General features: G+C 54.0%; 1 protein-coding gene across 3 annotated transcripts in view; it reads right to left on the bottom strand.

Annotated features, from left to right (window-relative positions):
* HMCN2 (hemicentin 2) overlaps positions 1-14,691 on the bottom strand; it is a 146,214-nt gene that overhangs the window by 120,911 nt on the left and 10,612 nt on the right. For all 3 annotated transcript variants that reach the window (XR_006607453.1, XM_045082600.1, XM_045082601.1), the window contains exons 2-4: positions 6,537-6,607; positions 5,409-5,567; positions 4,417-4,539 (exon numbers count right to left, since the gene is read on the bottom strand). Coding sequence is in view for 2 of the 3 variants with exons in the window: in XM_045082600.1 (XP_044938535.1) it covers positions 4,417-4,539; positions 5,409-5,567; positions 6,537-6,607 (353 nt within the window). In the remaining variant the exon portion in view is untranslated. The remainder of the gene's footprint in view (positions 1-4,416; positions 4,540-5,408; positions 5,568-6,536; positions 6,608-14,691) is intronic.

The following is a 14,691-nucleotide window of genomic DNA, read 5'->3' as shown; positions in this document are numbered from 1 at the left end:
TTGGACTAAACCCAAAGCTGCCTGGGCTGCAGACAGGAAACCGCTCTGTGATTGATGAGTGATGTCTGCCACGGATATGGGTTGAGAGAGCAGAGTCTCGCGTGCTGCCTATTGGCCACCCTTGCTCTGAATCATAGTCCTACCGTGCAATCTTCCACGCAAGAGCACAGGACACAAAGGGAATGGGAAGATCTGCCTGAGATTGAAAAAGTGAATACGTTTTGTTCAGACTGAGCTGGAATGCAGGTGCCTAGACTTCAGTTATCCCAGGATAAGAACCCTGCATTCTAAAAACCCTCTTCTGCATGTGATCGTGTGCCCTCCTCTGTTTTGCCTCACTCTGCAAGTAACGTTTCTCTTAACAACACTCGTGCACGTGGGGGCAGGCTGGAGGAAGCAGCAGCTGAGGCTCCCAGCTGGAGAGGTGGACAGAAGCTGGCGAGATGCCCCCACAGCTAAGCCACAGCCCCGTGATCACTGTCCTCTTTCCCCCACCACTGTGGGGTTGGGCTTTGTCAGGGCTCGGGAGGAAATCATAACTGAGCAAAGCTGCCGGGTGGCGGCGGCACCAGCTGACAACGTCCCAGAGAGATCATACCCACTGGTTGTGCCACAACTGTCATTACAAGCTTGTCCTAAGATGTTCCAACAGAGGGATGATGCCTGGGAGTTCAGGCTACTGAACCGCAGAGAAGCCTCAGACAGAGCACGATGCCAGTGACCCCAGCAGGAAGCAGTGTGCCCACGGGTCCTGCCCTGAAAGCATGTGGCTGCCAGGGAGCTGGGGGTACCGACCATCTTGCCCAGAGCAAAGCCAGACCCCCTGTAGGCTCAGGCCTACAGACAAGGCTGTCTGGACCCCACGATGTCCCCCAGGCTCCAAGCAGAATGCAGGGAGCCTTCTCAGCAGACAGCCTTCATCAAACAGGCTCAGTGTTTATTTGGCGGAGACAATGGCTTCCAGATGTTAGTGGGACTGAGGGCCTGCGAGCCAGTGTTGCAGTGGGGCTCATCTCTCTGTCACCGATAGGGAAGGGATGGGAGACTCTGGCGCTGCCGCCCTGGCCAGATGGCTGCCGCTCAGCCGTTCACGGCAGATAAATCATCCCTGGGGCTCCTCCCCGGACACTTGACAGCCTGGGCGGCCGAGGAAGCAGAGAGGAGAGGTCGGGGGGCCTAGAGGGCCTCAGAACCACAGAGCAGAAAGCTGGGGCCTGACTGCGGGGCCTGGGGCAGGAAGCTCAGTGGGCAGGGATGGGGAGACAGCACCGGCCCCTGCCAGTAGCTCACCGCTGGGCACTCAGGTCCTGAGAACCTGTTCTGAGAGAGCCCTTACTCTTCAGGGGGCTTCGTGGGCACCGGGCATGCATTCTGGGCACCAAAGCAGGGGGCTAGAGTCACAGCCATCACCAGCTCTTACCACGGGCTTCCCAGTGCCTGCCGGGCACCCCCATCTCACAGGCAGGGGCTCTCTTAACCCACTGTGCCAAGGAGGAAATGGAGCCCCAGAGAGGTCAAGTACTATGTTCAAGGTCACCCTGTAGGCAGGTGGCAGGGCCAGGGTCTGCAGCTGGCATGGGGCCCTAACCCTCCACCATGCTGCATCTTCCCGGAAGAGTCCAGGATGAAGTCATCTCCGGGGCCTGTGCCTCCTGATCTGTTAATTGGAACCACCTGGTTGGACGTCCCCCCCTCCCCCATCCTCCACACTTACTGTCTTAGAAGGTGGTTCACCTTTCCCCTGGTTGATGCACAGAATCTGGGTGATTTGGCACATTTGTATGGGCTGGTGCTGGACAGGGGAAGGATCCGGGCTCCCAGAACGGACTTTCCAGGACCAGGGAAGGCTGCAGAATGGAGGTATGCCCAGCAATTCTGGCCCACTCTGCTGGGGCTGGTGACAGTATCGAGCGGGTTCTAAGCTGGGGGGAGGCTGTGCCTGGGCCAGGGTGGGTCATGGAGCTAGCTAAGCCTTGACCAGAAATGCACACCTCAAGGGGCAAAGGTGCCCACCTCCCCTGTCCATTGAAAGATGGCAAAAGCTCCAAATTACCCCCACCAGGGGGAAGGGACCTTTGCCTTGCTTTAATTACCCTAGAACCCCACAGGGCCAGCGCCCCAACTGGAAAAAAGTCCAAACTCAAAAACACTGAGACCTAACCTTGACAGACTCTGTCTCCATGCCCAGCGCCTGGACCCAAGTTAGCCAGTAGCAGGTGCACAGTAAGCAGGTAATGAAGGCAAGAGAGAATGCAGAACGTGTCCCTCCGGCCACACTGGACATACTGTGAAAAGGTAAAAGGACTAACTACACACGCACAGTTTGGAAACGTCTGCAGCTTCTGTTCTGAGGAGTCATTCTCTCAGCTGGAGCCCCCGGCGTGGGCAAAGGCACTGTTCCCTCTCCTTGGGGAGGTCTCAGGGGGGGACGACCACAGCCCTGGCTGCTGCGGCCAATTTCTCAGGCTTTCTGAATGTCTGGGAACATCTGGAGTGACACAGCTCTGTGTCCAGGAAGGAGAAGGATTCTCCAGGCCCCTACCCAGCGGCAGCCAATCCTGGCCACTGGAGGTCTCATCAAGTGAGACACACACTGCCAAGTCAGGCTCCCACAAGCAGAAGGCTGGACACCGTGGCCAGGAGCCAGTGGACTCGCCCCCACTTTCCCTGCCTCAAGAGAGAGGACAGGGGAGCCCAGCCCCACACCTGGGCTAGCTGTCTCCCACTGACCTGCCCAGCTGCCCTGCTGTCTGAATCGCCCCTGATGTTTAGAACCGAGCTCCCGCCCAAATAGGTCTCCCCCAGCAACAAGGACTGAGCCATCCGTCCACTCTGAAAGGCCTCCCACCCTGGCTCGGGCGGCTCAGGGCCAGAGTAGGCTGACATGCCAAAAACCAAAGTCTCATGTGTCGCAGAGAACCATAAACGCCATCTGTCAACGGGGAGTTACGGCGCGCTAATCTAAACACGGCCCTAGAGACCGTTCTCTTCAGGCCATAAATATATAACACAGAAAAACCCTCCCCTGGAGGCTGCGGCAGGGCTGGCTGGGGCCGGGGCCCGCCTCCTAGACACGGCCTCTCTTGCTTTCCTCTTCCCAGGGCCTCAGGCACAAGGGACCCCGTATCTGTCCATTTACCTGCTATTACTGAGCACCTGCACTGTGCTGGAGGCCACAGGAGGTCCTGGGGATACAGCAGCAAAGAGAACCTGTAATAAGTGCCTGGCCTTCAGGGAGCCCACAGCCTAACGGCGTTCAGTGATGCCAGGCTTAGAAAACCAGTTATGTGAAGCAGTACCAGGAGCGGGGAGAGGGTATGAAAGACTTCATTTTGATGAGAAATCAAGAAAGTTCTGCCAGGGAGAAAGCATTTCAGCTAAGAATGGGGAAATGAGGAGCCCATGATGGTGTCGGAAAAACAAGTGGCATGAGCAAAGGCCCTGGGGTAGAAAGACATGGGACACTGAAGAGTGAGCGGAGGCCAGTGGGGTAGCAGCTGTGAGCAAGGGGGAGAACACAGGCCATGGGGTCAGAGAAGGCTCTGGACCTTCTCCAGCGGACAGCCGGGAGAGACCCTTTGGTCAGATCTGCTTTAGAAAGATCCAATGTACAAGAGACGGCTCGTAGAGGCTCAGAGAAGTCCACTGAGAGCATCACTTCCCAACTGTGCTCAGTGACTTCAGGATGGCAGCTTGAAATCAGTCAGAGTAGGGGGACTTATACCACAGAAATGGGCATTCTTGTTCTATTCAGGGAGGTGGTTGTGGACATTCACCAGCGTGTCCCCGAAAGGATCCCTCCGGCTCCTGGGAGGGAACAGACGTGCGGGGAGAGGGAAAGCAGAGTGAGCGCTGAGTGGCCAGTGGGGCCTGGAGTGGGGTAAGGCCAGGCCCCTGGTCTTAGAACAGGACAAGGATGCAGACACCTGATCAGCACCGAGCTGAATGATTCCAGATCACTGACGTCTGCCTCAGGACACAGGGCCAAGCAAGCCCCTGAGGGCTAGGTCCCCCAGCAGGATCTCCTGGCCCAGCAACAGAGCCTGACTCAGACAGCCCCTGCCCCCCACCCACTCCTCTATCCACCCCTGGGTTCCCTGACTCTAGGGAGAAGCTCACCCCCCTACCCCTCCTCTGGCAAACTTTGCTAGGTCCATCCCCAGGCTGCACCATCCAGGGGACCCAGCGTGCTTCCTCAAGCTCCAGGCTCTTTACCTGCAAAATTGGTAAGTCTGTGGCACCCGCCTTTGGGGTGGGGAGCAGGTAGAAGGTTCTGGAGAGACGACGTCGTACAGCCCTGAGTACAGCGCTCGCTGCACTGGCCACAGGGTGAGACACAGCGCTGCCCATCAATGGCAGCGACCCAACCACCAGGCACAGGTGCCCAGAGACGCAGGAGGGCCAGGGCAGGCTCACCTCGGTCACCTGCTGCTTGTCCAGGTGGAACACCTGCCCGGAGCTGGTGGCAGCGATCTCTTCGTAAGCCAGATAGCCGGGATGAGTGCGGTCGCCGCAGTCCCCCGTCAGCACAAAGACCACCTGGAAGAGGGATGAGAAGCCTGGCTCCGGGATCTCCTGGCCACCTGCTTCGGGCGTGTGTGGCAAGGCCGGGACGAGGGAGGGGGACCCAGGGGGAGCCCTTGCCTCTCTCTGGGCTCGGGTGATGCATCTGTAGAATGGGAATGATGGGAGTATCCGCCCCATGGGGACCAGGGCTAAGGCAGGTCAAGGGCGTAGCAGGGGACCAGGACCACTTCAGGTGTTCCATAAACGGGAGCCGTTAGGAAATCTACAACAAGGCAGGAAATGGAAATCGGCTGCTCCGCGCAGCCCCTGGGGGCCACGATGTTAGAAGAACCTTGGAGAATGAAGTTTGCTCCTGATGGGAGACCAGAGACCAGAGAAGCTGTCCCGGCTCTTGAGACCTTCACCCGAGGAGGTCCCACGGTTGGGTGGCCCTTCCCCCGTCCCCACGCACGTCCCTCCCCCAGCCCTGGCTGTGTAAGCCAGAAGCAAAGCCCCAGCAGGCCGTCAGGCCCCGAGGCAGCAGGCAGAAGGGCGCCGCACACCCCAAAGACAGGAGCGGAGGCGACGCCAGGAGGAAGATGGATTGCACAGGCTCTGACAGGGAGCAAGGAGAGCGGGTGGCGTGGTCTTTATCAAGAATGAGGCTCGCCAGGCGGCAGGAGCTCCGGCGGGCCGGGGGCCCAGAGCATGAGAACACACTTGGACTTCACCAGACCAGCTCGGACTTGAGGACCCGCGGCTGCACTGGCGGGGACCCTGGAGGGGAAGCAGCCGCCCTCCACCTGGGCAATGGGGGCTTGGGCTGCCTGCACCGGGGACCCCGGCTTCCTCAGCACTCCTGAGGGTCCCCACGCATGCACCCTCAAGGTCAGCCTACTCACCTGTGACTGTTTAAGCTGTAAGAGCCGCAGGAGCTCCTCCTTCTTGTGGTAGTCCTTGGCGCGGGCATCCGAGAAGACGTAGATGAAGGAGCCGGGGTTGGCCACCTCCACGGCCGCCTTGATGGCTCCCACACTCATCTCGGGGCAGTCACCGCCCCCCTGCAGGGCAGGGGTATGTCAGGGGCTGGCCCACCCACGGACGTCCCGGACACCGACAGGTGGGCGAGGGGTGTTTAGACAAGTAGCACCTTCTCCTTACCAAGAGAGGCACGGTCCCTCCCGTGGGGTCAGCACATGATTATTTAATTAATCACTGTGAGGAGTGATACGAGCTGGGGGAGGGAGGCTGGGAGCCCCAGGACATCCGACAGGTGCCCCAAAACAGCCACGTGTTAGCCAAGGATGGGAGAACAAGGTGCTGGGGGTGCGGAGGTAGCCAGGAGAAGGAGCGGTGGGCATGGGGCAGAGCAAAGCATTCGAAACCGCTTCCCCAAATCCTCTTTGTAGCCGGCCCTGGAATCAGTCCCAAACCAGCACATGCTCCCCCGCTCCCCGACCACGGACAGGAGCTCTGCTCTGCAGGAAGGGAGTGTGCCCTGCCTCACGGGCTTTGCTCAGCCAGGGCCAGCAACACCGTTGGCACGTGGGCACTTTTCAGTAATGCTCCCTCCTGGGCTCAGCCCTCCAGCCCATCAGCACTTCCTGTCCCCTACATGCCAGGCCCTGTTCTCGGCCCCACAGGACCTGGCGGTGGGTTAGCCAGCCTTCAGGAAGCTGCTGCCCTCGCCAAAGACGCCCAGGTGGTTTGGGGGGATGGAGTGAGACCTCTCACTCACCACATACCTCCTCCTTCTGCTGCTTCATCCAGTCACTAAATAATAAGCACCTACTATGGGCAGGGCCCAGAGACTCCCAGAGGGCCTTGGGTCACTGAATAAAGGAAGGAACCCCAAGAAGTACAGGATCTCCAGCATCCCCAAACTGGGGTGCAGGCCAGAGGCAGTGTTAGGAGGCAGGCATGACGGTGGCGGGAAGCCACCATCTTGGGCCCTGGGTGGGGCAAAGACCTTGGCCTCAGGCTGGGACTGGAAAGGAGCAGGCAGCGAGCAGCGGGGCGGGGCGGCCCACCTGCACATAGAGTTCTCTCAGCTCTCTCTGAAACACCTCTGGGTCGGCCGTGAGGGTCACTGGGCCAATATCTGCGGGAAAAGAGAGAGAGGCCCAGGCTGGCTTGTATTCCCAGACGCACCACCTCCATGGGATGGGGAAGCAGTCACAAGATGGAAAAGAAGGTGAAACCTTGGGCCCCAGAGACACCCCTCCCAACCAAAGGGGGAGCAGTAAGGGGACAGTTTCCAGGTCTTCCAGGACGCTCAGCCGCCTACCCTGCCCCAAGTCAGGCCCAGAGCTCCAGAGCACAGAGATGAGACAGAGAGCAAACACCCAGTTCCTCCTCGAAACCACAGCTCTCAGTCTTTCCTGAACATGGCTGCCCTAGGAACCTCCCCTCTACCACCCTACCCAACCCACCATCCGTGGGAAAGGAATTCTGGAAAGACAAAGAGAGAACTGTCCAACACCAGACTGATCAATGAGAGGAAATCTTCTAGAAACTCCATCCGCGTATTAGCTCATTTAAAAAGAGCAGAGCTAAATTGCGAAGGTTGACTACACCCAATGTAGGCGACGATGGGCGGCAACAGGAACTTCCGACCGCTGCTCGTGGGAATGTAAAATGGTTCGACCACTTTGGAAGACACACAGGACTTTCTAAAACCCTAAGCATGTGCATACCATGAGACTCAGTCATTTCACGCCTAGGTATTTACCCAAGAGAAATGAAAACATCTGTCCACACCAAGACTTGAACTCAAACGTTCAGAGCGGCTGCGTTCATAACAGCCCAGAACGGGACACCAGCCAAATGTCCCTCAACCAAGGAAAGATAAACAAACCGTGGTTTCTTTGTGTAATCTAATTCTGCTCGAAAAGAAAGCAGAAGAGCTACCAATGCAGGCAGCCACACAGATGCATCTCACAGACATCCCGTCGCACGAAAGAAGCCAGACGCAGAAGAGTGCACGTTTATATGCTTCCATTTATAGAAGCTCTGGAACAGGCAGGATTAATCTAAGGTGAAAAGAATCAGAACAGAGGTTGTCTGGAGGCTGGGGAGCTGCAAAGCGACTGTCAGGGGAATCAGAAATGTTCTATAGTGTGATAGGAGTGTGGGTTCCACAGGTCTATGGGTTCCCCCAAAGCGCAAAGCAAAGATTTGTGCATTTCAATGTATGTAAATTTCAATCCCTAAAGCCAGCCCAGCAGAGAACACTCATGTTGCGCGGGGGTGGAGACGGGAGGAGGGTATAGACGAACAAGAACGGCAGAACAGGTTTGATGTTTGGTGATGGGGATGTGCGGATTCACTACACTCCTCTGCAGACTTCGTATATATTTGAAATGTTCCTTGAGAAAAAGATTTTTTTTTTTAATAGCTGTAACTGAGAGCCACAGCCAGCACAAGACAAGGCTTCCAAGGCACTGAAAACAGAGGCAAGGATCCCAACTCCCCTTGAGGATGTGTGCACGAAGGGGGTTTTACAAGTTTTATGGACGTCAAATTTCCTAGGAAAATAGTTCATCTGCGTCCTTGATGAACTCTAGCAATGGACTGTTTTTAGTTCAAGAATTCTAAATTCTAGTCCTCCTAAAACAATTCCCATCCTCATCGACTCGTCAACTTGACCTTGGTCCTTCTTAGGGAAGGACTCCCAGGAAATTACCCAGCATTCATCCACCATTCTCAAGGAGAGTGTGGACACCAGCTCTTCTGTCCAGCACTTTTGGAACCAATTGTCCCATGGGGGCCCTTGATTCTGCGTTCTGAATCTATCGTTCATCATGCCCAACACCCCTCCCTCAGCTGCTCCGGCGTTTACCAAGCCTTGCCCCTCCCCCCATGGCCTCCCACTCTCTGAACTCTGCAGCCACTGATGCAGCCAAACCCTCAGCCTTTGCTGACAGATCTGACTGGAATCCTGACTTCATCCTTTAGCCACGAGGCATCTCAGACCTTACTTCACCGTCCCCAGGCTCAGTTTCCCCATCTGAAAATGAGGCATAGAGCAACACCATCTCTCCTAGCTGAGGAAGCATCGCTATGAGAACAGAGTGGGGTCAGGGAGACGCAGACCCCGCATGGATCCCATGTACACAGTGAAGTCTCTGCAAACACAGCCACATGGCTGCCTGTGTCCCAGTGTGAGGTCCTCAAACTCCAATTAGATGGAGAAAAGCAAAAATTTTATTCAACATTGGTTCTTTCTTGACTACACGATAATACATGTTCAATGTAAAAAAAAAAAAAAAAGACACTAATGATACTGACATTTACTAAGATGATACTGACATTTACTAAGCACTTACTAAGTACCTGTGCCAAGATGCTTCCCCAGCACTAGCTTGCTCCCGAGCACTTGCTTACTGAGTTCTTGCTGGCCTCCAGTCAGCATCACCCACATTTTACAGAGAACATGGAAGCCTAGAGAGGCCGAGTACCTCCCCAAAGACACACAGCCAGTAAGTGGCAGGGCTGGGATGAGCCTAGGTCTGTACAACTCTAGAAACTGAGCTCTTGAGAACCACTCCCTGTGAACCATACAGAGAAATTCCTGACACACAGAAAGAGAAGGGAATTCTACCAACCAGAGACAGTCATTCCTATTTTTACACATAACCTTCAACACTTTCGTGCATATTTGTAAGCCTGTCTCTTACACATACGCATACCATTTTATGTAGAATTTCTACTGAAGGGGCACCTGGGTGGCTCAATGGGTTAAAGCCGCTGCCTTCAGCTCGGGTCATGGTCTTGGGGTTCTGGGATTGAGCCCCGCGTTGGGCTCTTTGCTTAGCGAGGAGCCTGATTCTCTCTCTCTCTCTCTCTCTCTCTCTGCCTGCCTCTCTGCCTACTGGTGATCTCTCTCTGTCAAAAAATAAATAAATAAAATCTTAAAAAAAAAGAAGAAGAATTTCTACTGAAGTATCAATAACATACTATTTTTCACCTGATTCTTTTCATGGAACAACATATGTTGAGCAACTTTCCAAGAGACCAAATGCTCAAGTTCAAGATCATTTTTAATGGCTACAAAGTATTTCCTTTGTAGGAATGACTAAGAGTGGCCGTGCTCCATCTCACGTCGCTTGTTTCCAGGTTTTATAAGAAGCAATGATACCAAGAACACCTCTAGATCCAGAACATTTACACACCAGCATAGCTGAGGCCTTGGCATATACTCCCATGAGCACAATTACTGGGTCACAGGCGAGGACGTTTGAAAAGACTCTGGAAGCAAGTCCAGTAACCTCATAACTGTCCTCCCCTTCTCCAGACGAGCCAGCCACTCATCCGTCCACCTGCCAATGCTAGGGAAGATGGCCTGCACCCAGTTTTGCTCACATGGAGAATGGACACCGACGGCTCATTGTCTGTAACCCAGGGCAGCCCGCCGGGAGCCCAGCTCTGACTCTGGCTGGCCCTGCCCTCCCCCATCATGGTCTAGTGACCTCAGCTCCCCTCGGTTCCCAACGCTGGACCAGGGCCCCAGCAACCATGTTCTCTCCCATTTGCAGCAACAGGAGAACAACAAAGTCGGTGACGTCAGTTATCACAAATCAAGCGGCGGTTGGAGAGGCGGCCCTTTATTTTCCAATCTCTGCTCTTCCTCCCTGGCGAGCTGAGGACTGCTCTGTTTCGTGAAGGGACAGTAATTGTTCAGGAGAGTGGATTCTGTTCATGTTTCTACCTGGTAGAATAAAATGTGGGGGTCACCTATGTCAATTCCTTCTGTTTTTGTTTCCTTTTAGTTTTTTTTTTTCTTTTAACAATTTTATTGGATTGAGAAACCCAAAGTGGGCGGCCCGGTGGTAGAGGGCAGGAAGGGTGCCAGACCCAGCATCTAGGGTCTAGCCTTCTACCGCCAAGGCTGTTCTAGAAAGGTCCTCACTCTGGGAGAGGAAGATTCTCCTGGGAAGTCACCCACCCTGATTCCCTCACACCCCTCAGTGACGCTCAGTGACATCCTCGTCCAGCCTCCTTATGTCCCAAACACTTGGCCAGCTCATGCTGAAGGCCAGGGACTGTATGGCTAACACATGGACGTGGACCATTTCAGGAACCAGGGAGGGTCCTCTGAGCGGGAAAGCCCTGGAAAGGATTGTAAGGTTGGCTTTTGTATTCGTTTCCTGTTGCTGCTTTCATCCATTACTACAAACTCAGCATCTTAAAACAACACACACCAATTCTGGAGGTCAGAAGCCCTCAAATCAAGGTATTAGCCGCATGGCTGCATCCCTTTTGGAGACTCTCCAGGAAACTTTGCTTCCTTGATTTTTCCAGCTTTGAGAGGCCGCCCATACTCCTTGGATCGTGGCCGTCGTGCATCTAGAAAGTCTCCAGCAGAGAATCTTCCAGTATCTCTCTCGCTACCCTCTGCTGCTCTGCCGCAACTCCTCGGACTCCAGCTCCCCTGCTCCCTCTTACAAGGAGGCTTGCAATTCCGACGAGCCCATCTGGGTAAGCCACGAAAGTCTCTCCATCTCCAGATCCCTAACTTAACCGCACATGTGGAGCCCCTTCTGCTGTGTCAAGTAACAGATTTACGGGCTCCATGGATCAGGATACGCACATCTTTGGGGGGTCATTTATTCTGCCTCCCTCAGACGCCATCATCCTGTCTCTGGCAAGAATGAACTTGGGAAAAACCAATTCGAACTACAAACCCATGTGCCAAACATAACAAAGTTCAAGATAAAGAGATCCCAAGAGGGTGCCTGGGTGGCTCAGTGGGTTAAAGCCTCTGCCCTACAGCTCAGGTCATGATCTCAGGGTCCTGGGATTGAGCCCCTCGTCGGGCTCTCTGCTCAGCAGGGAGCCTGCTTCCCCCTCTCTCTCTGCCTGCATCTCTGCCTACTTGTGATCTCTCTCTCTCTGTGTCAAATAAATAAATAAAATCTTAAAAAGAGAGAGAGAGATCCAAAGACCCCACCCTTTTAAAGCGACAGAACCTGGAAGCCCAAAGAGAAGAGAAGGGAGTCCTTCAAGGTCTCCCTACCTGGATATATCATACAGACAGTGACCCCTTCTCTTGTTCACCATTGTAGATCTTGGGCCAATTTCAGTGCTGGGCACATGGTAAACATTCAGTAAATCCGGTTCCAACGAGTAGCTGAATAAATGGATTTGAACTCCGTATTGTCTGAGCAGCCCCAGGTCAGGACAAAGCTTCATTTATCTTTATAACCTGTCCCAGAACAATGCCAGGCGTACGACACTCAGCAAGCTCGTGCTAAATGTCAAGCCCACCCAGGCCCCAGTCCCTCTCACTACAACACGCCACTGCCCATCTCCCAGAGAAACAGATATGAAGCGAAGCAAGGAACTGATGTGGTTGTTTGGGACATGCAAAGGAGCTGGCCATATGGAGGAAGGGCTGGCCAGATGGACAAGAGTGTCCATGATTGCTTTAAAGACAAAGGGCAAAGCCCCAGTAAAGACTGAAGGCAAGGGTTTTTTAAATGCCTGCCTCAACTTCTGAGAGCACACACTTATACATACACACACACACACACACACACACACACACACACATACACATCTGATATTACTTCCTTTTGCTGAATAAATCATCCCCAAGCCAGTTCCAGGCACAGGGTGTTACTGATGACACAGGGCCCCATCACCCTGGCGCAGGACTGGCTTCCAAGATGCAAAGGGTTGGGGATGTATATGGAGGTCTCCTTGCCACCCCTTCTCCCAGCCACCTGCCCATCCACAGCTAGAGACAGCAAGCCAGCGATGGATGCCTTCTTGTAACGACTCAATACTGCTGCATGGCTTCCTCTATCATTCCCAGGACCCACTGCACATCGTCACTGACCATCCTGAAACCCCACCAGGACAGGGAGCTTTCAGCAGGATGACCATCTCAAGACCCACCTTCCAGCAGGACAGAGTGAGGTGATAGGTCAGGGTAGGAGAGGGTAGGACACCTGACATGTCCCCATGAGAGTTTACCCACTGAAAGGGGTCACCTGAGACCCTCCTGACCTCCTTCTTTCACCCAGTCCAGGCAGGGCTGGCTCTGCACAAAAAGCTCTGATCACCTTACATCTTAGCATGCTGCCCTTCAGGCATGATATTGATGGTGATGATGGTGGTGGTGATGTTGTCACCGATGTTGATAATGATGGTGGTGGCGGTGATGTTGACATTGATGTTGATAGCGGTGGTGGTGATGATGTTGATGGTGGTAGTGATGGTTGTGATATTGACATTGATGTTGATGATGGTGGTAGTGGTGATGTTGATGGTAGTGATGATGGTGTCTGATGCTGACATTGATGCTGATGATGGTGGTAGCAGTGAGTTTGATGGTGGTGATGGTGGTGATGTTGACATTGATGTTGATGATGGTGGTGATGGTGATGTTGGTGGGGGTGGGGGTGATATTGACATTGACGTTGATGATGGTGGTGGTGGTGATGGTGATGGTGGTGGTGATGGTGGTGATGTTGACATTGATGATGATTGTGATGGTGGTGATGGTCACAGCAGTTTCTATGCCTTGAACACTTCTTATTTTATAGTCTTGAGCTCACTTCCATTAATTTTTCCCTGTTACAGCTGAGGATACCAAGGCTTAGAGAGGAGATAATGCCCTTAGTAAAGGTCAAACAGCTATTAAGTATACTTAATGTCTGCCCTGGTTTCCTGGGGACACCATAATAAAATACTATGAACTTGGTGGCTTTATACAACAGAAAGTTCCCTTCTTGCAGTTCTTTTTTTTTTTTTTTTAGTATTTTATTTATTTGACAGAGAGTGACCCAGTGAGAGAGAGAACACAAGCAGGGGGAGTGGGAGAGGGAGAAGCAGGCTTCCCACCGAGGAGGGAGCCCGATGCAGGGCTGGATCCCAGGACCCCGGGGTGATGACCTGAGCCAAAAGCAGATGCTTAACCAGTAAGCCACCCAGGCGCCCGCCAACAGTTCTTGAGACTAGCAGCCCACAGTCAGAGTACTGGCAGAGCTGTGCTCTCTCTGAAGGCAAATACCAGCAACCCTTGGTGTTCCTTGACTTGTAAACACATAAACACTCCAGTTCTGTGCCGTTATCACGGGGCCTTCTCCCTGTGCAGGCTCTGTGTCCCCCCTTCTTACCAGGGCACCAACCATATAGGATGAAGGGTCCACTCTACTCCAGTATGAACTTATCCTAACTAATTACATCCTCAGCGATCCTATTTCCAAATAAGGTCATACTCTGATCTTAGGGCAAGAATTTCATGAGGACACTACTCAACTTAGAACCATGTCAAGTCCACTTGCTTGGCTCCAAAGCCTGGACACTTTGCCACCAACTATGCTACCTCCGAAAACCACAGTGGGGATGGAGATGGTATTTTAATAGGATTAACGGTTTTAATACGAAGTAGGCATCAGGTGTTGTTCTATGCACTTGGCGTACATTCACTTAGGGGGAAAAAAAAACACAGCAACCAAAGAAGTGGACTGTTTGTTATTCCTATTTCACAGATGAGAATTTGAGGCCCAGGGAGGTGCTCTGACCTGCCCCAGGTCTTACAACACGGAAGCTGTGGAGGTGGGATTCAAAGCTGGTCTGTCTCACCCCACGTTCAAGAACTCAGCCTCTGTCAAGCTGCAGATACTCAGAAATCGTCCCCTTGTTTCCTAGTCCCTTGTTCTTGTTTCTGGGGGGGGAGGGGGTTGGAGAGAGGCTCGTGACCAAAGGTGGGCACTTGCCAAACAGCTGGGCAGACGTGGCGTGCGGTTCCTCTGAGCCGGGCCCGCCGGCGGGCTGCAAAAATCATTAAATCCATGACCTTGGCTCCACTCGTGCCGCCCTTGAGCATCTGAGCCCCAGAAGCCTGGCCCGGAACCATCTCTCCTCCGGCAGATTTTTCCGCTCCACCCAAGGAGGGTGGGGGAGCCTCTGGGACGGGGGAGGCTCACGCACAGGCTCACACCCAGCTCCGCACCCAGGTGATGTCCCAGTCCCTTCCCCAGAATCCTGTGCCCCAGTGGAGTCAGTCAAGGCCACAGCCAGGCACCAGAGGTCCAGCCTTAGAGAGACTTCAAATCATGGACCCTTCCCGGGGTCTGCCCTTTCCGCCTCCTCCCGGAAAGCAGGGCTTGAATCCAGGACCATTTCTGGATTCGCACCTGCCCCCCTCCTCCAGCCGCAGGGCCCCCGGGCAGG

Source organism: Mustela putorius, unplaced genomic scaffold (genome assembly GCF_011764305.1).
Source record: "Mustela putorius furo isolate JIRA1106 unplaced genomic scaffold, ASM1176430v1.1 tig00000596_pilon_pilon_pilon, whole genome shotgun sequence".
Lineage (NCBI taxonomy): Eukaryota > Metazoa > Chordata > Mammalia > Carnivora > Mustelidae > Mustela > Mustela putorius.
The sequence above is the reverse complement of the archived record's forward strand: the minus strand, read 5'-3'. Positions and strand labels throughout refer to the sequence as shown.